Genomic DNA, 23,801 nt, shown 5'->3' with positions numbered 1-23,801 from the left:
GGGAACTTGAACTTCTTCCTCAAAAAGGAGAAGTTCAAGATGCTGATCCTAGTATTAAGTTCACTTGGCATTGGAGATTGTAGACTGGCTGGTGTCACTCGATTTACAGGATGCGTACATCCACAACCCTAACCTGTGGTTGCACTGGAAGTAATTGGGGCTTGTGGTGGATTCTTCACACTGCCAGTTTGTAGTACTACCCTTTGGATTAACATCGGCACCTGTGGACTTCACGAAGTAGATGGTGGTGGTTGCCGTCCATCTCAGACGGTCAGGCATCCCCATATCCCCATACCTGGACGACTGGTTCCTCAAAGCCAGCTCAACCGAGATTGTGTTGCGCTATCTGCACCTGACAACATCCCTGCTGCTCAGCCTGGGCTTTTCGATCAACTAGTCCAAATCTCACAAGTGGCACCCACAATTACTTCAGTTCATAGGGTCGATACTAGACACCTCCCTTCTTGGCACCTTTGCACTGTCTTGGAAGATTACAGACACAGGAAATGATTCATCCTTTCACCAAGGCACAAGAGTACCAGTCCTGAGAGTTCTCACATTCCTAGGTCTGCTGGCTTCCTGCATTCTCCTAGTCACGCACGCATGTTGGCACATGCAGCCCTGCAATGGTGCCTACTCAGACATAGTCTACAATAGGGGGAAGATCTGTCAGACTCCATTGTGATCTTACCCAGCACTGCAGCGGAAGTGGCTTGGTGGAGGAATAAGGTGAACCTGACCTGTGGGATGGCCTTCGGTCCCCCCCGACTGGCTACTGTAGTGACAAATGCTTCCACCATAGGGTAAGGGACCCATTTGGAGATGCTGGATATTAGAGTCCTCTGGTCCCCAAAAGCGCAAGTTCTTTACATCACCCACTGGAACTGCGGGCAGTTTGGCTGGTTCTCACCGCCTTCATCCCCTCCATTGACGGTTAGTCCATCCAGATCTTGATGACACAACTTTCATGTGGTATGTGACCAAGCAAGGGGGAGTAGGGACCAATCTTCTATTCCTGGACATGTTAAGATTGTGGTCTTAGGTACAAAGTCAAGGGATTTGGCTCACTGCCAATCAACTAGCGGGGTCTCTGAATGTCAGAGACAACAGCCTGACCCATCTTGCCAATCATGAATGGCGCCTTTTACCAGAGGTCATGCAGAACGTCTTTGCCCAATGGGGCACTCCTCAAGTGCACTTGTTTGCCTCCTCAGAAAATGCACAGCGCAAAAAGCTCTGTGCCATTCAGTATACGATGATGGGAGCCTGGGGCGGTGCCTTAGTTGAGGTGGAACTTCCCGTTTACTACCCGTTTCCCTCCATACCCTTGATTCCTTGATTTCTCAGGAAGACCGGGCCCAAGTTATTTTCATCACCCCAGATTGGCCATAAAGTGTGTGGTAAGGAGACCTTCTATGCTTCTCCGCATGTACTCCGATTCGCCTGCCTTTCAGGCTGGATCTTCTCTCGCAGTCGTGGAGGGTGCGGTGGGGGAAATGGATCTCCATTCCAATCTCCAGGGACTCCGCCTACATGACCACTGAGCTCCTTTCAGCAGCCACTGGAGGTGTTAGATGCCATCTTTTCAGCATGTTGACCCCCCCCCCCCCCCCCCCCCCCAACGCCTACCAAATCTGCTTGCTCTGGCAGACGGAGCAACTTTGTTGCATGTCAAGCACACTGCTCTGAAGGGTTGTCAAGGGGTACTTTGCTGCCTTGTTTGGATTCCTCTGTCTGCCAGACCAGTGTCCTTTTTCAAGTGCGGAACGGTTGACAAATATGTATTCTCCACCCCCCTGTATTGTACCCCTGTGTGGCCTTAGTTTAATGCTGACTTTTCAAATTGGGGTGCTGTTTGAGCCCTTGCATAGTTGTCCCTTAACCCCTTCGCTGCGGCGGGAATTCCGCCGCAGCGCTGGGGGGTGCGGGGGGGCAGCGCGGTGGCGCTGTGCTCATGACGGAGCGGTTCCGCCATGACTCCGCCCAGTTGCGTTGTCCCCCCGCACAGGCGGGGAAACAGCGCTGCGTGGGCGGAGCGGCTGCCAACGGTCGTGGCATGACGGAACCGCTCCGTCATGAGCACACGGCAACCGTGGCTCATGACGGAGCGGTTCCGTCATGAGCGGGGAAGGGGTTAAGGATGTGGACCCTTAAAATGTTGTTTTTGGTGGCTATCCCCTCCACTATACATGTGGACGAATTACAGGTTCTCAGTTCCCGTCCTACTTATAAGTGTTTCTACCCTGATAAATTGGTGTTGAGGAATAGGGCTGCTTTCCTACCAAAGCTTTGACTCCATTCTACCTAGATCAGTCCATTACTCTCCTGACTTGCTACCTCGCCCCATCCCACTAAAGAATTGGAGCGGTTACATTGCTTGGATCCCAGGCTGGCGGTTAATTACTATCTAGACTGCGCCAAGGACACTAGACTGGATGACCCGCTCTTTATTGACTAATGTGGTCCCAAAAAAGGAAAGGCTGTGCAAAAGAGGACCCTCCCAAGATGGATTATCCTATGCATCAAAATCTGGTGTGCTTTGGCCAAGAATAACCCTGTGGAAGGAATCGGGACCCACTCCACCAGGGCGAAGTCCACCGCTTCTGCACTTGCCAGAGGATTCCCATGGCATAGGTTTGCAAGGCAGCCACGTGGATAACACTGCACGCTTCTGCCTAGCATTACTGCCTGGACTAGGAAGTACGATGGGATGGCCTCTTTGCCCAGTCGATTCTGCAGTATTTTCTAGTCTAACCATGCATCAACCCTCCAATTTAGGAAAGATATTGCTCTGTAATCCATTCTGCTGGTGAGGAATCTGCAGGTAGAGGTATTCGTCAGAAGAAAGTTACTTACCTGCAGTAACAATGTTTCTGGTGGATTCTCTACCTGCAGATTCCTCACTGGCCCATCCGCCGCCCTGTTTTACGGATCTGTTATATGGAAAGTTAATAAGATTCCACTTTTATGTTTGATACTACACAAATCTTTCGATGTCAATGTACCTCTCGCCTTGAAGGCTTGGAAATAATGGTACAAAACTGATGTCATTGCTCTGGAGGGGGCGCGGTATTGCTTCAGTGATGTCACCTCACACCACTTCCAGCGTCCATCCAGAGCCAGCACCCGCTACGGTCAGCATGAGAGCTTTAAAATTTCCAGATTCAGTCTGACACCTGGGGTTGTTCTACAGGTGAGGAATCTGCAGGTAGATAGAGTATCCACCAGAACGATCGTTAATGCAGGTAAGTAATTTTTTCGAGGGAAACACCATTTATTGGATAAAATCCACACGATTGGCAGGTAGACCAAATACACCTTGCATGCACAAAATATCCTTTTTCAAAATGTATTTTCTTCAGATAATATCACTTCATATCTAGTTATGCAGCTCAAGAAATCGTTTGGTTTCCCCAGCATCACATGGTGCCTAACACCTCGTTTTCTCTCCTGCAGTTTGATATTTGTTTTTGCACCTCTCTTATTGAAATATTTGACCAAGATTTTATGTATGCATTTTCTAATGATAGGTATGTTTATTTGGGTAGGCATATATACCGCTGTGTTTGTGAAACCTAAGAAGGTAACTGTAAGACCTAATTCAGGTGGTCCTCAACAACCAAGGGTTACTGGGCTGTTTATTGCTTGTATAATGGGCCCACCATACTTCTGAACCCCAGATTGAAAACCAAGTACTATAAGCACTTGACTCTCAATTTGGCTGAGCAGCCCAAGACTTACTCAAGGAAGTGGTGCAAGCTAGAACCTCTCAACATACTTAAACTGCCAATGATTAAATACTAAATCAAACTGCCAATGATTAAATACTAAATCAATGTCCAGTCCATGCTAGACTTTTATAAAAAGAAAAATGGTTTACGAACGACAAACAAAATAAAGATACACTGTATCAAGCATTGGACATGGGGGGGACCCAGTGCAGGGGTATCCCACTGGCCAAGTTCCAAAGTACCCTCATTCATACTACTTACAATAGTTGGAATTGGAGGGCGCAGTCATGACTTACCATACAGATTTATGTGGGGGGTTGGGGGCAGTACAGTGCTTCCGCTGAGGTTCAGGTAATAAGGCCAGTATCTCTCTACTATCATCAGAAGGCAACAACAGTTGATGTCATGAATGTGTCATTAGCACTGTAGTGACCCATCTCAATAGGAGCATCACTTTGAAATATACCTCTGTGACCCTGAGAGTATACAGGCACAGTGATAGTTAACAACATGCACAGTAATTTCAGATTTACAACAAGGGCGGCGCACTTTATGGTTGAGCACGGAGCCCGCTTTTATTTAAAAAAAAAAAAACAATAGTTCTAAGTTGCAAATGCGAGATCTATTTCATTTCAAATGCGAGTTAGCACTTGTCAGGAGACTAATGACAGAGGTCTCTGCTGAAAAAAACGTATCAGGTCATTCAGAGTAATTAAATGAGAAGCAGATTATCACACTAAGACATTTCCAAGGCGTTAGACTCTTCATCATTTTTAAAATCCCTTGATGATGCATGTGTGACACTGGATGTGGAATCTGTTTTGGTGCTGCTTAAATCCTTCCTGGGAGAATATGAATGTTTTGTTCCCATCCTGTTGATCACCCCAACATGTTTTAGATGAGTAATCTATGAGAAGTTATTTTACAAGAAACATTTCCAAAGGTAAATATATCGCTTATTAGCAGGCTGAGTCAATTATTGTTCTATACTAATTTCTTATAGCTAGAAGAGACTGTTTTTACTGCATTATATTCATACTTGCTACTTCTGCAAGTTAGTTTACTAATTTACTTTCTTTCTTTAGGATTTTGTGAACTTCATACCAGACTTACCCCAGACAAATTATACACAGGAATGCAAGGTAAGTGGTGCTCTTCCACTATTAAGCTTAAATTAATTGTTCGTTGCAAACTCACAGCCTGGAAGCCATCTTTTCAGAGGTAGTTTCTGAAAGCCCATGTCATTCGCATCTACTTTCTTTAGATATTTTGATATGAGGTCACATGTCATGTCCTTCGGAAATGCAGATTTCTGACACAAAAAAGATGTCTTTTTGTGTTTAGAAAGTTGACAGTACTCAGAGATTTGAAGCAATGTTGGAAAATTGAGCAAAAAGTTAGATTTTGGTTGAGAATGAGCAACATAATGTTAAAAAACACACAGGAACTTTGAAGAGGTAAAGGAAATTCTGGTTTTACGTTAAATCACTAATGTAAAAATAATTGGTCTCTTTTTAGGTCAAAATATTACATTTATTTTTGGAACTGAATCAACATAGAATGGAAAATCATAACAGAAGTACTCCTTTAAAAGCAAAAACATGAACCCATGATTGTGCCATTTGTGTAGGTATTGCCTACAGACTGTTTCAGTTATCTGGAGAGAGGTATTTTTGTCATTCACCACACACTGCACAAACATATACATACAGAGATAGATATATAGAATGGGGTTTTCAGAGAGCCCCTTTCAGCCAGTGGCATATGTGGTTCATCTGGCTTTAGGCATTGGCTAACAGGGTTGTCCATCATTGCTGACATCATCCCACTGCGTTTCGTGGATGAAAACATCCGCAAGCTAACTTTGGCAAAGCCAATAGGTCCCACCTATGTAAGAGCTATTGGCTTTGCCAATGTCTTCTAGCCATGTTGTACAGCAGCATGGCTGTGCAGAGCATGGCTAAAAGTAAAGTTAGAAAAAAGCGCAATGACACGGCCACCATTGGCCACTTCATATCGCTTTTTTGTTATGATGGTGCGCTGGAAAAGCAACACACAACGGCAGAGTGTGGGTGGATGGATGAAGCAACATGGACCCAGCTGGGGCAGAGGGTTGTCAGAGGGTAACGAGCAATGGGAAAGAAGCAACAAACCACAGTTGATGGATCATCAACTTTATGGGACTCAAATGTACAACTTCAGAAACAAAACTTTATGTAAACAAGAACTGTCCACATTCTGAACTAGCGGGACAGTGTAATAAAGTTTCTGGTAAAGTTTAACTTTCCGAAAGTGTTTTAAGTGTTGCCTGCCAAGCTGTGCTCTCCTTTGCAGGAAACATGTTCACGTGTTAACCTTTTAATTATTTGGAGAGCCACTGACCTCTGCGAAGAAAATAATAATAATAATTGAGCTGGTCAAAATGGAAGAGGGTTCAGCAGACCACCATGACAGCAATTGCTTTTTGATAAAGCAATTTTTTTTTTAATGCAGCCAGTTTTTCTTAAATGAAAAACTGGATGCATTTAAAAAGAAAAAATGAAACTATGCAGTTTAATTTTTTTAAGACTAGACCGTGGTCCGTGCTCTTAAAAAGTATGTGTATTTACATTCTCAAAGGGGGATGGGGTGACCCATTCCCTTTGCGGATGGGTTACCAACAGTTTTAAACTGGTGGTCAACTATTATTGTTCTGCTTCCGAAATTTAGTCGCAAAACACTAATGCATACCATACTGAGTCGGTATTTGGAAGGGAGGCCCAAAACATGTCCCTTCCAAATACCGAAATGCAAAATGCGATTCAGTAGCAGGTTACCGAATCACATTTTGTCCGTTTATAAAAGTATGTTTCCGGTCTCTGGCCCTAAATAACTTGGCTGCAATACCGAAAGGTGAGAAGGTTCAAATTGCTTGACTTCTACGTTCTCCCATTAAAAAAAAAAAAAAACACACTCACAAACCCATGTTGAACACAGTGAAGGTACCTTGATATGCATAATGATTAGAATATTATCATATTGGAGCTAAAAGGTTTTTTCACCACAGTCCATGAAACTGTTGTGGGGTGCAGAGAATATTCATGGGCTAAAGATAGCACATTTAGAGTTATTTTAATACATGTTAGCCTGTGAAGTGGGCATGGGATCAGCACAACCTTGTGGGTAGAAGAATCCAGCTCAGAGCGTGCAGCAATGAAAAATGGGCTTAGCAGATTCGGAATGTTAAATGTCTGTACCAATGAATTGCTTTTATGCCCATTTAATAAACCCATTCAAATTAAATGCACTGAGGAGTATGCACTTTTCACTACAAACAAGTGTTCATATTGTTTTGGCATGCGTTTAACTTGTTCATCTATAAAAACCAACAAAAAACTGGTGACTACAATTGTTTAGTATTACATTGACATAAAAAATGCTATACAGAGATCAGATGTATTGGCTTCTGCTCTACCGAAAAATAGTTAATTAGATATGTTTTTAGATTTTAAACCCACCTGGTTAACCTGATTCTCTTAAGTTACCAGCTTCTCTTAAGTTATTAATAGTCCTGGAATTCATATAAGCTTTGAAAAAGGTGTTTGGTGGTAGTGGCCATATACGATTTTTAATCGTGTGATTGTGCTTGGATAATGTACGTAATAATGTAATAAAAAAGTGCTATGACGCGGACAGCGCTAGCACCACATCATAGTGCTTTTATGAGGATGGGACGGACAAGCAAAGATTGTGGAAATGGTGTGGGTACAGGCAGGTAACATGGAGAAGGGGTGAGTGGGAGGGGAAGAGGCAACACCCAGAAGGGTGTGGGTAGGAGAGTGGAAGAAGAAGTAGAGAAAATCAATCCGCATTTGTATAGCACAGCAAGGTCACCCCTAGGGGTATTTGGGCGCTGTGGGTGTGACGTCTCAGTCGAAGAGCCAGGTCTTGAGTTTCTTCCTCAATAGTGTTTGAATTACAGCATGAACACAAGCAACGGATGGACACTAATTAGGTTGAAGCAATCTGTACTTGGTCGGTGCTCCACACAAAAGGAAGTGATGCCAGGCCCGCGCGGGCCAATTAGGAAGCAGCAAAAAAGAGTGACCATGAAGTCAAGGAATGCTAACCAATAGGCTGGCTTCAAGCCCTTTACTGTAAATAATATATCTCGCAAGTGAGATTGTGTGCATTGTACGTGCCGTCTCAGGCTCGAACTAAAAAGTAGTGCTTCGCCTCAATCTTCCACCGCAACCACCACCACCACCCACCCATCCCACCACCCCTCCTCCTTCCTGCCTAATAGAAATGTATTTCCTCTTATTCATCTAATCAGGTGGTTGAATCCACCCAGACCGAAGGTAGAACACTGGGCATCAGATGCCAGGCTGGTGATCAGAAGTCCACATGTGATGCTGTTGGGGTGGATCAAGATCCCCTGTATAGCACTGGAGAGTACACATCTCTTTTTGAGGTAATTATAGTCCGCTTTAGAGCACATGACTCTCGCGCATGTGTGCTCCAGACATTGTTGTCACTGATTGCAACCCAGATCCAGACTCTGGTCTGGAGGAGAACACTATGTGCACCCTCCTTATCGGATAGGGCTACCATCAGCTTTATCACCTGTAGAGGAATGACAGTGGTGGCAGTGATAAAGAATGTGGTGGCAAGACATGCCTGTTTACCTGTCTTTGCCAAGGAGAGTCTATTTACAGGCCTGTCCTGCATTTTCCACGGCTCTGCTAGTCCCTTGCAACCATATCGTTTCCCCATTCATGTGGGGCATGGATGTTGCATATGTATTCGTTGCCTGTGTGTTTAAAAGATTTATGTGGTGCATAGCATATTTGTGGTCATTATCACACTAGAATCCATTTTATGCTTCCAGTATCCAAGCGATGCATAAGATGGAGTGTAGGAGAGAGCCCAGAGAGCAGATGTGAGTTGCAGGGGATCCTTCAGGATATTTCAGGGATTCTTTTGTAGTGGGTCAATTTGTTGGGTATAGAAAGGAGGAGACTGAGTTCCCACTAGAGGTTAACAGGTAGTTAAGTGAGGGAGCCTCTGTTTCTTTTCTACCCTTGTTTAGGCTCTTTTCTGATGGGGAAACTCGCAGTTCTCCTAGCCCCTCCTACCCACTTTCCTTCTAGCACTTTGTAATAAAGACTTTAGCTTGACCAGTCTAAGTAGAACAAACATAAGGGCCAAAACTGGAATCTGAAATGACTATTGGTATAAACAATTAAAATGGGTCAGAAACTTCAGGCAGTCAGAGTTTCATTATTTTTCAACCAGAATCTGGGGATTCCACATCCGTGGCAATACATAATCCAGCCAACTCCACTTTCCAAGTATGAGAAACGCAACCTAAGGAGCTTCAACCAGGAGATACATTGGTGCCCTTGAACTATAAGGACACTGCTCAGGAGAGGGTCTGTGATACAGCATGGGTGGGGCAAGCCATAGTTGCCTGCTGCAGCAGCCGAGAGGGACCTGCTAGGGTGGCCCAAGGATCCTAAAATGTCCCAGCAGCAATATGTCCCTGCAAATGGAGGGTACTGGCGAACTTGACTATTCCTAAAGTTCTGTTGTGAAGACAAGTCCCACAAAGTACCAGGGTGCTTAGAAGAAGCCAGACCATGAAACTCACAGTGCCACAGTGCCACAGCACCCCCCCCCCCCCCCATCAGAAGTATACGCGAGCAGGAGGAAATTCTGCATACCCTAAGAGGCATGTGAAAAGACTTGAGTACTCACTGCTACAACCAGGGGTGGAAATCTGTTTGTTTGGATGATAATTTTTGTATTTGGGCCAGAGGAAAATCCCAAGCCGCAATATCTGATTTTCTGCAAGAACTGTTATTTCACTGCAGTCTCCTCTGGTGGTAGTGGCTCTACATCTGATTATCTGACTCACCGTGCTGGTGCTGCCTACGTAACCCTCAAAATTCCGGCTAAGCCAGGGCAAAGATGCTGCAGTCTGCGCTCCGTGTGCCTTGCAGAGCACACCACAGGGAGTAGTGTAGCCACACCGAACAGTGAGCAATTCTGGCACTGCCTGTTCTCCGAATAATGAAGCTGGCAACAGGGAGCTATGCCAAGCAGGAGAACACTGAATGGTATCTACATGGAGGAAGTAATGACTAGTTGTGATGCTACCAGGGCGACTGTCCCAAAGACTTGTTGAGTTCTCTTTGCCCCTGCCTAAGAGAATCATAATAGATAGTTTGTGGTTGTTGCCCAATGAGTACCTTAAATATTTTGTCCTATTGGAAACAGCCTAGAAGGTGTCCCAGTAATTGTTGAACAATGTTGAAGAACATTCAGTATGTTTACCTTCTGATATGTTATGTACCATATTAAGTTGTGTAAAGTACTTTTTCTTTGTCAAAGTCTTAGTCCTGACTGAACATTGAATTATTATTATTAACGTATCTTGCTTAGTTTGTTGATCTCTGAGTCTCTAACTCCGCACAGCCTCCCTCAATAATGTTTGATTCCATATCCTGAAGGTCAAGTGCTAAAGGGGTGTAGTTGGGGCTCAGCAGCAGTAAGCCAGCCAACCCGCCTCCACCAGGGCAGCAGTGGTAAAGCTCTGATTGTCACAAGTCAATCCTAGTAAGCCCTGCCTGCCCTGGGAATCATGAAAACAAGTTCCCACAGATGGGGTTTCCAGCCTCCACTGTGTAGTTGCCAAGAGAGAGATGTGGGCAATTTCTGTGCACTTTCATATTTCTTCTCACGTCAACCATATTCATGTTCAGGAGCTTATAACTTGTCACCAGGTGCCTCATACACAGTGAACAACAAGAGCTCTTGGTGGGGTGGGGGAATAGGGTATGCCTGAGGTTACCAATTGTTTTCACTCTAATACAGTCTTTCTCGGCTTAAAATTCCAAAACAAAGTTGATATTCGGATCCCAAAGCATTTTTGTGACCTTATTCTTAAGAAACCCTTTTACTAAAACAAATGGCAGCTTGTAAAACTGTTTTTATCTTGATTCCATTACAAATGAGCCCTGTGTTTTTCATTTTGTAAATGTTGATCCTATTATGGATTAATGCTCTGAAACTACCTTTTGCTTACAGCATTATGTTTTTTGTATTGACTTTGCTGCATCACAATAACTCTCACATTCATCTATTAAAGTCCTAACACGTTTGATGTCCTCACCTCAAAGACTGTACAAAACAATACCAGAAGTTGTAGTGAGGCCAAAGTTGCATACAGTTCTACCATGTTTCTCGTCTGCTTTTGCTTATGATATCCACTTCAATGTGTTTCTGTACCATAAGACGTATAATTCTGAGCTGAGGTAGCCTTATTTTTCCTATGTTAGAAAGCATTGTTGATAGCTTTTTTTAAAACCATGTTTTTCCTGCATACGGAGTAGTTCTAACCTCATTTCTTTTTGTGGAAACCATTTTACCCAGAGGCAAGAGTTCGGAGATCTTTTCTTTCAAGGCCAAGGCATTATAATTCACAGTTCAAAATGTAATCCCACTAGAACAGAATCCACCATAAGCGAGATCTCTTCCTTCATCCTTCTGATGGGAGTTGTTTACTGCTTGCAATGAAAATTTGTAACTGAGCTTGATTATATAGTGGGGTTGTTTTTTGTCGCTGTTATAAAATATTTGCTGTGTCACTTAACATTCATTGCACTAGAGCACATGGTGGTAGCCCAATCACTTCATTGTCAAAAAATGATTTGCGAAGTACTTCCAACAGATTCACAGATGAATTTTATGTAATGTATTTGGAAAAAAATGTGTCACAATGTTTTTCTGACTACTTTTGGTCCGGGCCAAAACCTATTAGTCTTTGTAAAAAGGTTTAAAATATTAGTGTACAATAGAACATTATTGAAGTTAAGTGATTCACTGGATTTAACACTGAAGGAGGCATACACTTTCTTTTCCTGTATACCATGCCTAATCCTATACTGTGTCAACAAAGGCCAAATCACTCTTTCTCTCGCTATCACCTGGTATAAAACACAGATCCTCTTCCTGTTTCTTGTTATTTATATGCTATTAAAAAGCAAGTTGCTTTCCCCTGCTGTTAAAAGGGACTAGCACCCAGTTTCGTTATTGCTGCCATACCTTCAGGCTTATCAAATAGTGAATTTGTTAGAAAGGTTAGATCTACAGGTTTTGGAGATAAGCGAACTGCTGATCAGAGTCCCTTGGCTTCTTTTGGGTTAGTATGTGCTCTTGAGACCTTCTTTGAAGAAAGAAGCCTTCATCGTGTTATGGAGGTACTGCATGTCATTTCTTGAGCAACTGGGCCCATTTAACCCTTAGCAATGTAAATCATGCCAAGGGTTGGGAGATGTAACTTAGAGGAAGATGAGGTTATCGGGAGGTTAAACCTTCTACTCTCCTATACTGCGGTCTATAAAAACAAATGAGTACTTAGTTGCAAATTTGTATAAATATAGTATTTTGCTGTCGCAGAACTAAATAGTCACTTTGCACTTGAATCAATTATATTTTGCAATGTGTTGCTTTTGATTTTATAGACCATAGATTTTCAGTAGGTTTAAAGACTCTGTTCATCTCTCAGGGTCAAAACCCTTGACTTGCAGGTTGCTCACAAATTCAAGTAGTATATATTTGACTCGTTGAGTTGTTCAAGTTTTGAACATTTTAGATGACCTCTGAAATTACCTGTAGGACAGTGTGGTCCTGAAAATACCCCGGTTCATCAGCCATGTTGACAAGATCTATTCTACACCTACTTCAAATGCATCCATGGCCTCCTGAATATGTTCTATATTTCCAAGATGTATTCCATCTATAGGACTTAAATGTAAATTAAATGTAAATTGATACTTGTATAGCGCACTACTCACCCGCAAGGGTCTCAAGGCGCTTGTACGAATACCGCTGTGGAACCCATCCTGGCTTTCCCTGTGAGGCGTCCACTCCTGGGCACCCCCAAGGTGGAGGCCAGGCATCCTTAGCGTTGTGGGGGCCGTTGTGGAGATTAAGCAAGCTATTGCCCAGAGTTGCAGAGTGGGACTCCATGATTGGAATAGGCACCGAGACAAGAATTATCAGGTCCGTGGAATTTTTGAGCGCAAGACCCGCCGAGGCGGGGAATTGAACCCTGGTCCCGGGCTAGACCTCTGCATCAGGGTCTGCCGCTCTAATCATTGAGCCACACTTCTCCACTTCAGCTCTGCAAGCGGTATATACAAACCCAGAGTAGATAATTTACAGGTCTTTACAAAGTAGCGTTGGTCATTTATTCAACAGAAATCAAAACCACTCAAAAAGACAATTATCTCAAACAGGATTTTCTTTTTCACCTTCTGTTTCTCTATTAACATGTTTTCACTTGGTTTTATTTATCATCAAAGACCAGAAATGCCAGCATTTTGGGATTTTGTTGGACAAGCCCCACAGAAATAGTCTTCATTACTGATCAAGGCATCGAGTTTTATCAGGTAATTTCATTACCTTCAATCTGTGCTTGTGAAATCCTTGGCGCTATATATTTTGTGGCATATATTTAAAAGGTTTGAAAACTTTTTTTCATGTTCACGAACGTTTTTGTTTATTAAAATAGAATGTTAATATGATCATTGACTATAGTTTTTTATTTTTTTACTTGTCTTTTTATTGTCCTTTTTTAAAAAAAATTTTTTTTTTTAACCAAGGTCCCCTATGACACAGCATGCCGCCTACAACCCATGTGGGGACGGCCGCGTATCAAAACACATGGCGATATAGGAGCGTTATATGTAGCGTCGGGAACCTTTGCAATGCAAAAACAAAAACATCAAAAACACGGGCAGGGTGGCCCATCAAAAGCTGATAGAGGAGACTAGATAGAGGAAAGCCAGACAGAAAGAGGGGAAAGAAGAGAAGAGCAGGACAGCAGCAGTAGTGGCCAGGCAGACGGACGGGAATGTGTACGCAACAACGCATAGCATTAGACGTGCTTGCCTTGGGGCTAATCATAGGGGGTGTCCCTGATGACTGACCTGATCATGGGAGGAGTCTACTGGGATCTGACGGAAGTAAGGCATCTTCAAAAAGGTGTAGCGCTCTAAGCTTGGAGGGTAAGTGACGCGCATATTCTGTTTTACAAAGGTACTGGACTAGGGGCCGCCAAACAGCAGTGAAGCGTGTGTCACGGGATTGTAATCGCGCTGTAAGCAGTTCCATAGTTAGCACGTGCCATAAACGCGTGTACCAAGCCGCTATTGGCGGAGTGTCCATTTTCTTCCAGTACAATGCTATAGTCTGTTTGGCCGCCCCTAGCATATGGAGTGCTATAGTCCAGTCGCTGCGGGTAAGGGCTTTCAGACTGACAGGCTTAAGGCCCAAAAGGACTACGGTGGCGGAGTCAGGCAGTGGAAACCCCAGCACCCCCTTGATGTGGCTAAGTACTTCCTTCCAGAATAGGGTCAGGAGCGGGCACGCCCACCAGATGTGCATGAAATCTCCAGGAGCCTTCAGGCATCTCCAACACGATGAGGACACGTTGGGGAACATTTTGTGCAGGCGAGTAGGTGTATAATACCATTGCGTCATGATTTTATAAGCGTTTTCCTTCTGCGGGACACTGCGAGAAACCCCAGGGATATCCCGCCAGAGACGACGCCACTGCGCTGGGGTGATTTCCGTGGGTGAGAGCGCCTGCCAATGACGCTGATAAGGATGCGGAGATAAGACCGGGGGATGTTGTAAAATCTGATATGTGCGATAGATCAGGCCCTTTGACTCCTCAAAGGAACGGACCAGCTGTTCAAACGGGGTGAATGGACGGGTAGCGGCCCTGTGCATTTCTGGGGAGGACACCCAGTGCCGCAGCTGCGCATACTGTAAACCCGCAGTCATCGGAGACCAAAGTCCTCCAGACACCGGGCAAACATCTTAAGTATTCCCCCCTCGTGCAGATCACCAATCACCCTACATCCCCCCTGTAACCAATTAGCAAAGGCTGGCGGGTGAAGGGCCGGGAGAAAGGCTGGGTTGCCAGAGATAGGAGGGAAGTGTCGTTAAACCCTTTCGTACTGCAATCGCGTCCCATATATCCAATACCGTTTTGGTAGGGACTGCCATATAGGCACTCCGCGAGTGTGCCGTGCGAGAATGCCAGGCAAGGTCCCAAATGGAATGCCCAGTTACTGTCCTATCCATATGGAACCACACCGTCTCGCTCTTGACGGCTATCCATTCCGACACAAAGCGAAGGTGCGAGGCCCAATAACAGTCCAAGAGGTTAGGGCACTCAAGGTCCCCTCTGTCGCGCGGCGACATGAGGGTCCTATGGGAGAATCGCCGCCTGCGGCCGCCCCAGATAGAGCGAATGATATCGCGTTGGAGGCCCTGAATTTGACGCTGCGGTATGGGGGTGGGGAGGCATTGAAATAAATATAAGATTTTAGGGAGTATTGACATTTTTACGGCATTAAGCCTACCCAGCCAAGAGACCGTGAGGTTTTTCCACCCCCGCAGATCTTCCAGAACCGTCTTCCGGCACTCCCGCCAGTTTACCTGGGTCCATGTATCTAAGGTGGGGGTCAGTTGGAGGCCAAGATATCGAATATGATCCATGGCCCATTGGTAAGGAGCGAGCGTTTTCAGGACCGGCATCTCTTCTGGCGGAATCGTGAGATTCAGAGCCCAGGATTTGCCATGGTTTATTTTGAGGCCCGAGGCGTGCTCAAAAGACTGCAGTAGGGTATGGAGCGTTGGAAGGGACGTATGCGGGCGCCCCAAAGTGAGGATAAGATCATCCGCGAAGAGTGCCACCTTGTTTTGCCGGCCCCCAAGGGAGATCCCATGTATGTCCGGGTGCTGCCTAATCATCTCCGCTAAGGGCTCTACCACCAGGGCAAGCAGCAGAGGTGACAAGGGACAGCCCTATCGTGTACCTCTAGAGATTGAGAAGGGATCTGTAAGCTGCCCATTAACTTGAACCCGAGCTTGCGGGGAAAGATAAGGCGCCATGATCATAGAGATCATATTCCTACCCAGTCCGATCTTCTGTAGTAACGCTCGAAGAAAGCCCCAATCCACTTGATCGAACGCCTTCTCCGCGTCCAGCGAGAGAAGGCAGGCTGGTACTTTCCAGTGCTGGGCTTTCCCCACCAGGTGCGCTATTCGACGCACATTATCCGCCCCTTGCCTGCTGCTGATGAAGCCAACTTGATCCGGTTCCACAAGCCCGGGCATGTGGGGATCCAAGCGTCTAGCGAGCATTTTGGTGTAGATTTTAAGATCCGTATTCAGCAAAGCTATAGGGCGGTAAGACTCACACAGCGTGGATTCCTTACTCGGTTTAGGGATAAGAGCTATCTCCGCCATACCCATAGAGGACGACGGCCCCTCCGCACCCGAGAAGGAGTTCTACATCCGCAAGAGATGCTGCTGGAGCTGCGGCAGAAACATACGATAAAAAGCCAATGGCAAGCCATCTGGCCCTGGCGTCTTCCTGAGAGGCAGATCCTTCAGCGCCGCCCGCAATTCCTCCGCCGTGAGAGGGTCTTCTAGCTGTTGGGCATGTTGTGGGTGAATTGGCGTCCAGGGGCATTGAGCTAGGAAATCATCTATGTCAGCGGGCGAGGGGTTGTCCGCCCCGTAGAGGGCAGCATAATAGGCCCTAAAGGCCTCACATTTAGCTCGTTCCGTAGTAGCCCAGACCCCGTCCGGTGTTTGGATATTCGCTATGTGGGCCTTCGCCGCACGAGCCCGTAGGCGCTGCGCCAGTACCCTGCCCACTTTATCTCCCCCCTCAAAATACAGTTGTTTTAGGGTTAGCAAGGACTGCTCTGCCCTATTAGTGCGTAGTGAACGGAGTTGACCCCGGAGGTTAGCAAGCCGTCATCGAGTCGCGACCAAGTAATGACCCTGATCTTGGTGTTCTAGCGCCTTTATGTCCTTGGAAAGGTTGTCCTCCAGGCGGCCTGCCTCCCGGGCACGTGCAATCGCTAAGGACGTGATGTGGCCGCGGAGGTAGCCTTAAACGCATCCCACACCACTGGGAAAGGAGTTTCAGGAAGATCATTGTTTACAAAGTAGGAGTCAATGGCAGACCGTATGCTCTCCACATCTGCCGGATCACGATGGATGTGCAACGGCAGTCGCCACCGACGAGAGCGGACAGGAGAAGCGGCCAGGTCCTGAAGCAGTAGCTCCACATGGGCGTGGTCGGATATCGATATGTCGGACATAGATGCCCCCACCGTGTCCCGCACGGCATCATGTGAGATGAATAAATAATCAATACGCGAGTACGAACGGTGAACATGGGAGTAGTACGAGTAATCCCGCACCTCCGAAGAATGATATCGCCAGACATCCAGCAATCCAAGATCCGTTATCTGTTTTCGTAGCGCGGAGGACATGGCTCCCGCCCCATTGGAGGGGGCCTCGCTACGGTCCATCGCAGGGTCCCACACAAGGTTAAAATCTCCCCCCAAAATTAAGGAGGGCTCGCCATGTGGCACATGTTCCCGCATCAGTGTTCGGAGGTAAGAATCTTGCATCTGGTTTGGTGCATAACCATTGCACAGAGTAAGTGGGCGTCCCCCCACCCGCACCTCCACCTTTATGAAGCGTCCATCTGAACTGCGATAAACCTTAGAGTGCCCCTGCCTGATTCCAGGTCTACAGAGAATAGCCACCCCGGCTGTTTTGGTATCTGGCCGAGGCCCAGAACTGAAGGGAATAACTTAGGTGCGCCATACGGAGAGTATCTATACGCAGCAGGTGGGTTTCTTGCAAAAAAAGAACGTCCGGGCTATGTTGTCGCAAATAGCGCCACACTTGCTGCCGCTTGTTGGGGGAATTAAGGCCCTTCACATTAAGGGTTAGTATCTTTAATGGGACAGGAATAGACATGGGAAAATCAAATTCCAAGTTAGTCCATCATGCCACCGAAGAAAGCGCTTCTGGGGGGTCGGGAAGGGACACAGGGCCGTGCCGTCTCTAACACCAAGTGCGTGTTGTGATAGCGTAAGGAACCGCCCGCCATACCTAGCGCCTGCAGAAAAGAAGAAGAGATACAGAGAATTAGGAGAGCAGAAAGTGAGATGAGATAATTCCAACGTCGGCCAACCGGGCCACATTTCTCTGTTCCAATCGCCGGCCAGCCTACACCCAAGGGTTTGGACAAGCCTAGAGAAGTCACTCTCTCAGGAACAAAGGGGGGTACGCCATCCACCGGTCTCAAAGTCGACCAAGGAGAGGGCCCCGGCATTATCCACCCCGCACACAAGAGGAGAAAATAGGATGAGGAGCTGGGGAATTGCAAAACCCCCCCGTCCCCCATAGACCAAGCCCATCTAGAAACCACTAGGCCATAAGGATCAATGAGCGTCGAGAATAGCTCCAGGAGCCACCACCACCACTCTGACCGTTGATCACGGAGGGGGAGATTCTGGACCAGAGTCAGATTTGTCGCCCTCTAGAGATTTGATGTGCTCTATAATGTCCTGTTTAGCCTGCCGGGAGTCCTGTTCGTTGAGAGTAGGGGAGCGCCTACGCCGGCGCACGGTCGACCAGGCTGGCTCAGCCGGAACCCTTGCAGAGGATGGAGGACGAGCGGGGCTGGCGGGCCGCGAGGAGGGGAGTCGAAGCAGCTGCGCCGCATCCCTGTAGGATCGAATCACCCTTCGCCTAGATTCCCAGGTAAATATAAGCGCAAAGGGATGACCCCCACTGATAGGTGATATTCAAGCTTCGAAACTTATCAGTCACTGGTTTCAAGGTACGGCGGCGCCTGAGGGTGGTTGGGGCCAGATCCTGGAAAAACTGATTCCGATGTCCCTCATACGTGAGGTCCTGCCTGACCCGCGCCGGCCGTAGAATAGCTTCCTTCTCTGTAAAAAAATGAACCCTGGTTAGTATATCAGGAATAAGGCCCGATCTGCCCGCAGGCCCAGAGACCCGGTGAGCCCGATCCAGGGCCGGGGGAGAAGCATCCTCATCGCCCCACACTTCATGGAGCAGCTGTGCCACATACGGCATGATGTCTTTCCCTTCGGCACCCAAAGGAATCCCCCGGATGCGGAGGTTATTCCGGCGACTTAGATTCTCCAAATCCTCCTGCTTCAGCTGCAATTCGATGTGTTGATCTTCCAGGACAGCCAGTCGCTGCCAGAGCTGCTCCTGGTCTTCCGTCCGGGCATCCATCGTCTTCTCCAACCCATCGACCCGTCCTCCAAGATCCGCGACCTCTTTCCGGAGCTCTCTGACACAGGAGTGCACTTCGGTACGCAGGGAGCCAATCCCCGATTTCAGCTCAGCCATGAAGGAAGACATAAAGGCCTGCGTCACTGGGAGCGAGGCCCCCCCCCCTCCCCCCAGCCGACGCCTGTCCCTCAGCGGGTGCAGACGAGTCCATCTTGCCCCGCAAGGTCGCCACCGGGTTGTCCTTAGGGGCTGGTCCCGGGGCTTCTTTGACTCTGTTAGTCATACTGGCGGCACAGTGGAACAGCCGATGTAACGGAGGTCCCTCTGCCGCCACCCCAAAGCACTGGCCCCACGGAAGGCCCCCTTCCCCACCACAGACTCCGTCAAAGGTGTTCAGTCCCACCATGAGCCCAACAGGCCCAGACAGCGCCAAGTAGGTGGTCTCCGCATTCAATTCGCCACCACAGCTCTGCAAAATGTAGTCACTCAAAGGGCCAGTAGCTCCTGTCAGCCCCCCTACAGCCCTTTAAAGCACATGTACACCCTGTAGAAGCAGGCAGACAGGTCCGAGCCCCAACCTGCACCCCACCAGAGCGAGAATTATCAGACCAGGTTCAGGCCAGACCCATGACGCCCAGGGTGCCGCAGCCCGACACCACCAGCAGTAGACAAAGTGGCAGTAATAAGCCGTCAGTGGGGAGAGCACACAGATCAATGGGCAGGAGCAGTCCAGCAAAGGGGTCGACCCGGCTGACGACAATATACAGTAGAAGGATCAAACTCCCCCCCCCCCCCCCCCCCCCCTCCCCCCCGGCAAGTAAGCGCCCCTGGCAAGGGCAGGCGCCAGCCAGCAGGAGGAACAGGCCCGGCGAGCAGGGCAAACGGGCGTCGAGTGACCTGTGATGGCAGCGCAGCGGGGGATAGGCAACATCCAAGAAAGCCTCCAACAGAGTCTCGCACCAAGGCAGTCCAAGTCCCAGGCACTCCCCAGCACAGAGCCCCCCCACAGCACAGAAACGGGGCACTAAAAGCAAGGTCTCTCCGGGGTCTCCAAATTCAAGGACTGCTCCCCGTCTGCTTCTGCTGCCTCCTTGTGCTGGGGCTCATCACGCACCTCCAGGCCCCTCAGCCACCCGAAGCATAGCGAGTGGCAGCGACGGTCAGTCCTCTCTACCAACCGCGGCCGTCTGGGCCCCACCGCTTCATCAATTGGCGGGCAACAGGTGTCGTCACCGGGCTGCCTGGCGACCCACAACACCTCCCGCCGTCCCCGCGGTCTCCGGGGGGCGATGCAGCCCTAGCGTGGCAGATGTGGCGGCAGCGCGGCCCAGGGAGGACCCACGCGGGCCCAGACTATCCCGCAATGCTGTCTGTCAGCTGCCTTAAAAATGGCGGCCAGAGGCACTTCCAGGGGCAGCTCCCGCCCGTCAAGAAAGAACAGACCCCACTGTCTACACTAAATTGGTTTCATTAGGCCCAAATTTGGGTCACATTGATAGAAAAAGCCAAGGGCCAAAGCAGACAGGCAGAATAAAAAGAACGTACTTTATTTTAATCACAATGTTCAAAATAATAATCTTTGCGTAGAAAATAAACAATATTGCATTCAAGTTATTTTTATGTCAATAAACAAAGGTCCCACACAAGACGACAAACATACATACACTCATTCAGACAACAAATTCATTTATAGGAGCAAACTAATACGTGTATACTCATAATATACATTAATTTGTCAATAAAGTTAAAAAGCGCATCAAAAGAGTGGGAATTCAAAAAAGGTGACAATTCAAAATGGCTCGTGCATTGACAGTTCGTAGAGGTAAGTTGATTCTTTCAATAAACACGAGAGAGCAGAAGCCCGTGTCCATGAGAGACACGATGTGAGCTGAGCCCCACTGAAGGCAGAATTGCTGCGTCGATCAGGGTGGGCACCCGCCCCCAATGCCCCCACAGGGCCCATAGCAAGGGGTCAGGGATGCGCGCCCCCACAGCTTTACTCACAGTACTGGGGGTCCCACGCAGGCACCACGGCGGCCGCCGCTGCAGCCAGCTCCCGGGGTTCCGAGAGTCCCCCGCGTCACCACCGCCATCCCCGCCGCTCTCCACACAGGTCACTGCAGAGATCGCCACAGGCACGAGGCAGATGAAGGCAGTCCCGGTGTGCTCCTTCACATAAGAGCCCCACACCCTCTGGCGCAGGACTGTCCACTCCTGGGGGATGCCGCCCCGGATGCCACAGGAAGGGGGGATGAAGCAGCTGTGGAAAGCAGAGCCGTGGCCTCTCGCCAGTACTCCTCAGCCACCACCAACCGTCAGGGCATAGGAAGGCCCTCCCGGACGGGGAGAGCCAGCCAGCGAGGTCCCGGGGCCTGATGCACCTCACCAATCCAGCGCAGAAAATGGCGGTCCCAGGCCAACTACAGTCACGCCACCGGTCCGGCCGCGTCCGTGGCCCAGGTACGCCGTCCGCACCCCCACTGACCAGGTGAGCACTCCCGCAGTGCCTCTCTCACCTCCGGAGGCGGAAAGCGCCAGGCGTCTTCACAGAACACAGGAGCCGCTGCAAATCCGGAGGCCTCCGAGCACCACAAAATGGCGGGCTCACCAACCGCCGGGCCGAGGCCCCGCATCAGATCACCGCTGCCGCCGCTCCCACGCCGTCCTCCGCCCGCCAAAGGGTGTCGCACACCAGCCACACTTAGGGCACCCCCGATTTGAGCGTCGGGGAACCCCCAGCTCCGCTATGATACCGTTAGTGCGCGGCGGCCTGCCGGAGCTGCTCTAGCGCGGGTCCGACTGCATTGCCAGTTAGACCACGCCCGACTATAGGTTTTATGGTGATTTGGTCTAGTGGAGGCTAATTACAAAATTGTACAACCAAGGTGTTCAATCTAAAATATCGGTCAGATCAGCCTTGTGCATGTCTTCCAGTACTAAGAATAGCCCCAAACCTTGCAGGGCAATCCAGTTCATCATCTCCCACAGGTGAGAATGAAATGAACTCCAGGAATCGAAGATTAGTCCGAGCAAAAGGGTGAATTCTGGTAAAGGATTTGTGTTTAGCTATGTATCTTTTCAATGCTGATGTGAAGGGATTCTCTGAAGTCCAGATTTTGTGGAACTTGCTCCCTTGACAGGGGCGGTAGTCATTCACCTTTTGGAGGTCAGTCAGGAAGAATGAACAAACCAAACCCTACTTTATTTTAAACGCAGTGTTCTTTTCAAATAAATGAGAGGCTCCTCTTTTCCTCGTATCCTTGATTTTAGTCAGCCCCCTGGTGAGGTGTTGCAAGGGTAGGGCCAGCAGTTATAAATATTCAAGTACTGATGTTAAGCCAAGCAGGTGCCAGCCATTAGCGTAAGAAAAGTACGCAGAGTAAAGCCTTTTCTTAGCATCCAGAGTAAGTTATTGCTTTTTGGGCAGTAGCAAGTGTTGGGGCATTTGTTAACCAGTGGCGCTCCAGAGCCACAACACTGGTGTACTCCAATCAGACAACAGAGTTGCTCTTTCGATGCGTGGACATGCATGCGTGGTCTCTGTATGAATGTGTGCATTCATGTTCTATGTGCCTTGCTATACTATTGTGCATGTCTCCAGTACCACGAAGTAGCTTCAAAATCATGTTTTCTGCATTCATTGGATATACCTACATGTAAGAACATGGCTGCTAAGTGTGAATGATGGTCTTCAGTCATTCCTTGACGGTGTTATGCTCCCTGTCAATCCGCACCTGCGTTTTACAGTTTAAAGAAAAACATTCACTGCTGCTCATGTAAATACTGCCTTTAGAATGTTTCTGCTTTCAACATCCCTTTCTGTAATGTGGTTTCCAGGTGTTTCCAGAGAAACGTTACCTGAAGCTCTTAAAGAGTCAGAGCATCAATGTGAACTGGTACCTGTATTGCCCGGAAAGCGTGGTCATCCTCCTGTCCACCACTGTCCTCTGCAACGTCTTGCAGCCTTTCTATTTCAGGGTAAGAGGCAGAGATGACTGGGTTTGACCCAGAAGCAGCTCTTTTGTGACTTGGCTGTGGTGTGAGGCCTAACCTGCCTTTTCACATTTTTGGTTTATATGTTCGAAGTAATTTGCTGTAGATGAGAATTTCTGTTTTTAAATAAGATGCTATTGAGCTTTTCAACACTGAATCTCGAATTGTGAGAGGCAGCTGCATTAGATATGAGCACACTAGTTTATCCTTCACACGTTCACTTGGTCACAGACAGCTTGAGTTTATTTAGAGACTGTATGCAATGCTTTTTTGATCCTCCTACTGTGGAAAGACTTTGGTGGCTCTGTGTTTAAAGTTGCATGGACTTCTTTCCTAGAAAGAGTATCCATGTAAAATAGTTTGCTAGAGGTCACAATCGTAATGCTAGACTTTTGTTGAATATCTTTTATGCCTTCCTCTGTACACTTGGGGTTTGGATGTTTGTGAGCAATGTTACAGAAACACTTTTTAATCACCCCTTCCACAGGAACCAGCCCAATGGACAGATATTCTCTTGAATAGCAGTGATGGACAATGGTTTTATGGCCCAGCTGCAGAAAGCATTCTATGAAGAGAATCTGAGCATATCATTATGTGCAGAGTAATTGATGTGCGAGGTCAGCCTGTGGCATAGAAACGAGTAGTCAAATATTCTATATGGCACAACAAACTCTAGATCAGGTTCTCTGCACAGAGCGCGTTTGGGCAGAGCAATGCTTCAGGACTTCAAGTGACATTCTGTGGCACACGAAGTCCCATGAATATATGGTCTGTCACAGTTGTCTTTTGGATTATTTCTAATATGGCAATTAGATCTGTTATTTAGGCTGTTGTTTGCTTTAGGATTGGTGACGTTTTTCTGGGATTGCTTCATTTTTCAGATTGGAACAATTTATTTTGTGGCTTGAAAATTATGTGTTTTCTTCCCATTCCCAATTG

The 23,801-nt window shown here is 47.7% G+C and overlaps 1 protein-coding gene across 1 annotated transcript in view; it reads left to right on the top strand.

Annotated features, from left to right (window-relative positions):
* Window positions 1-23,801, top strand: part of RMC1 (regulator of MON1-CCZ1) — a 238,616-nt gene that overhangs the window by 34,594 nt on the left and 180,221 nt on the right. Inside the window, exons 4-6 of the mRNA XM_085605759.1 lie at window positions 4,817-4,873; window positions 13,082-13,168; window positions 22,707-22,847. Coding sequence (XP_085461885.1) covers window positions 4,817-4,873; window positions 13,082-13,168; window positions 22,707-22,847 — 285 coding nt within the window. The remainder of the gene's footprint in view (window positions 1-4,816; window positions 4,874-13,081; window positions 13,169-22,706; window positions 22,848-23,801) is intronic.

Source organism: Triturus cristatus, chromosome 5_1 (assembly GCF_964204655.1).
Source record: "Triturus cristatus chromosome 5_1, aTriCri1.1, whole genome shotgun sequence".
NCBI classification, from domain to species: Eukaryota; Metazoa; Chordata; class Amphibia; order Caudata; family Salamandridae; genus Triturus; species Triturus cristatus.
The sequence above is the reverse complement of the archived record's forward strand: the minus strand, read 5'-3'. Positions and strand labels throughout refer to the sequence as shown.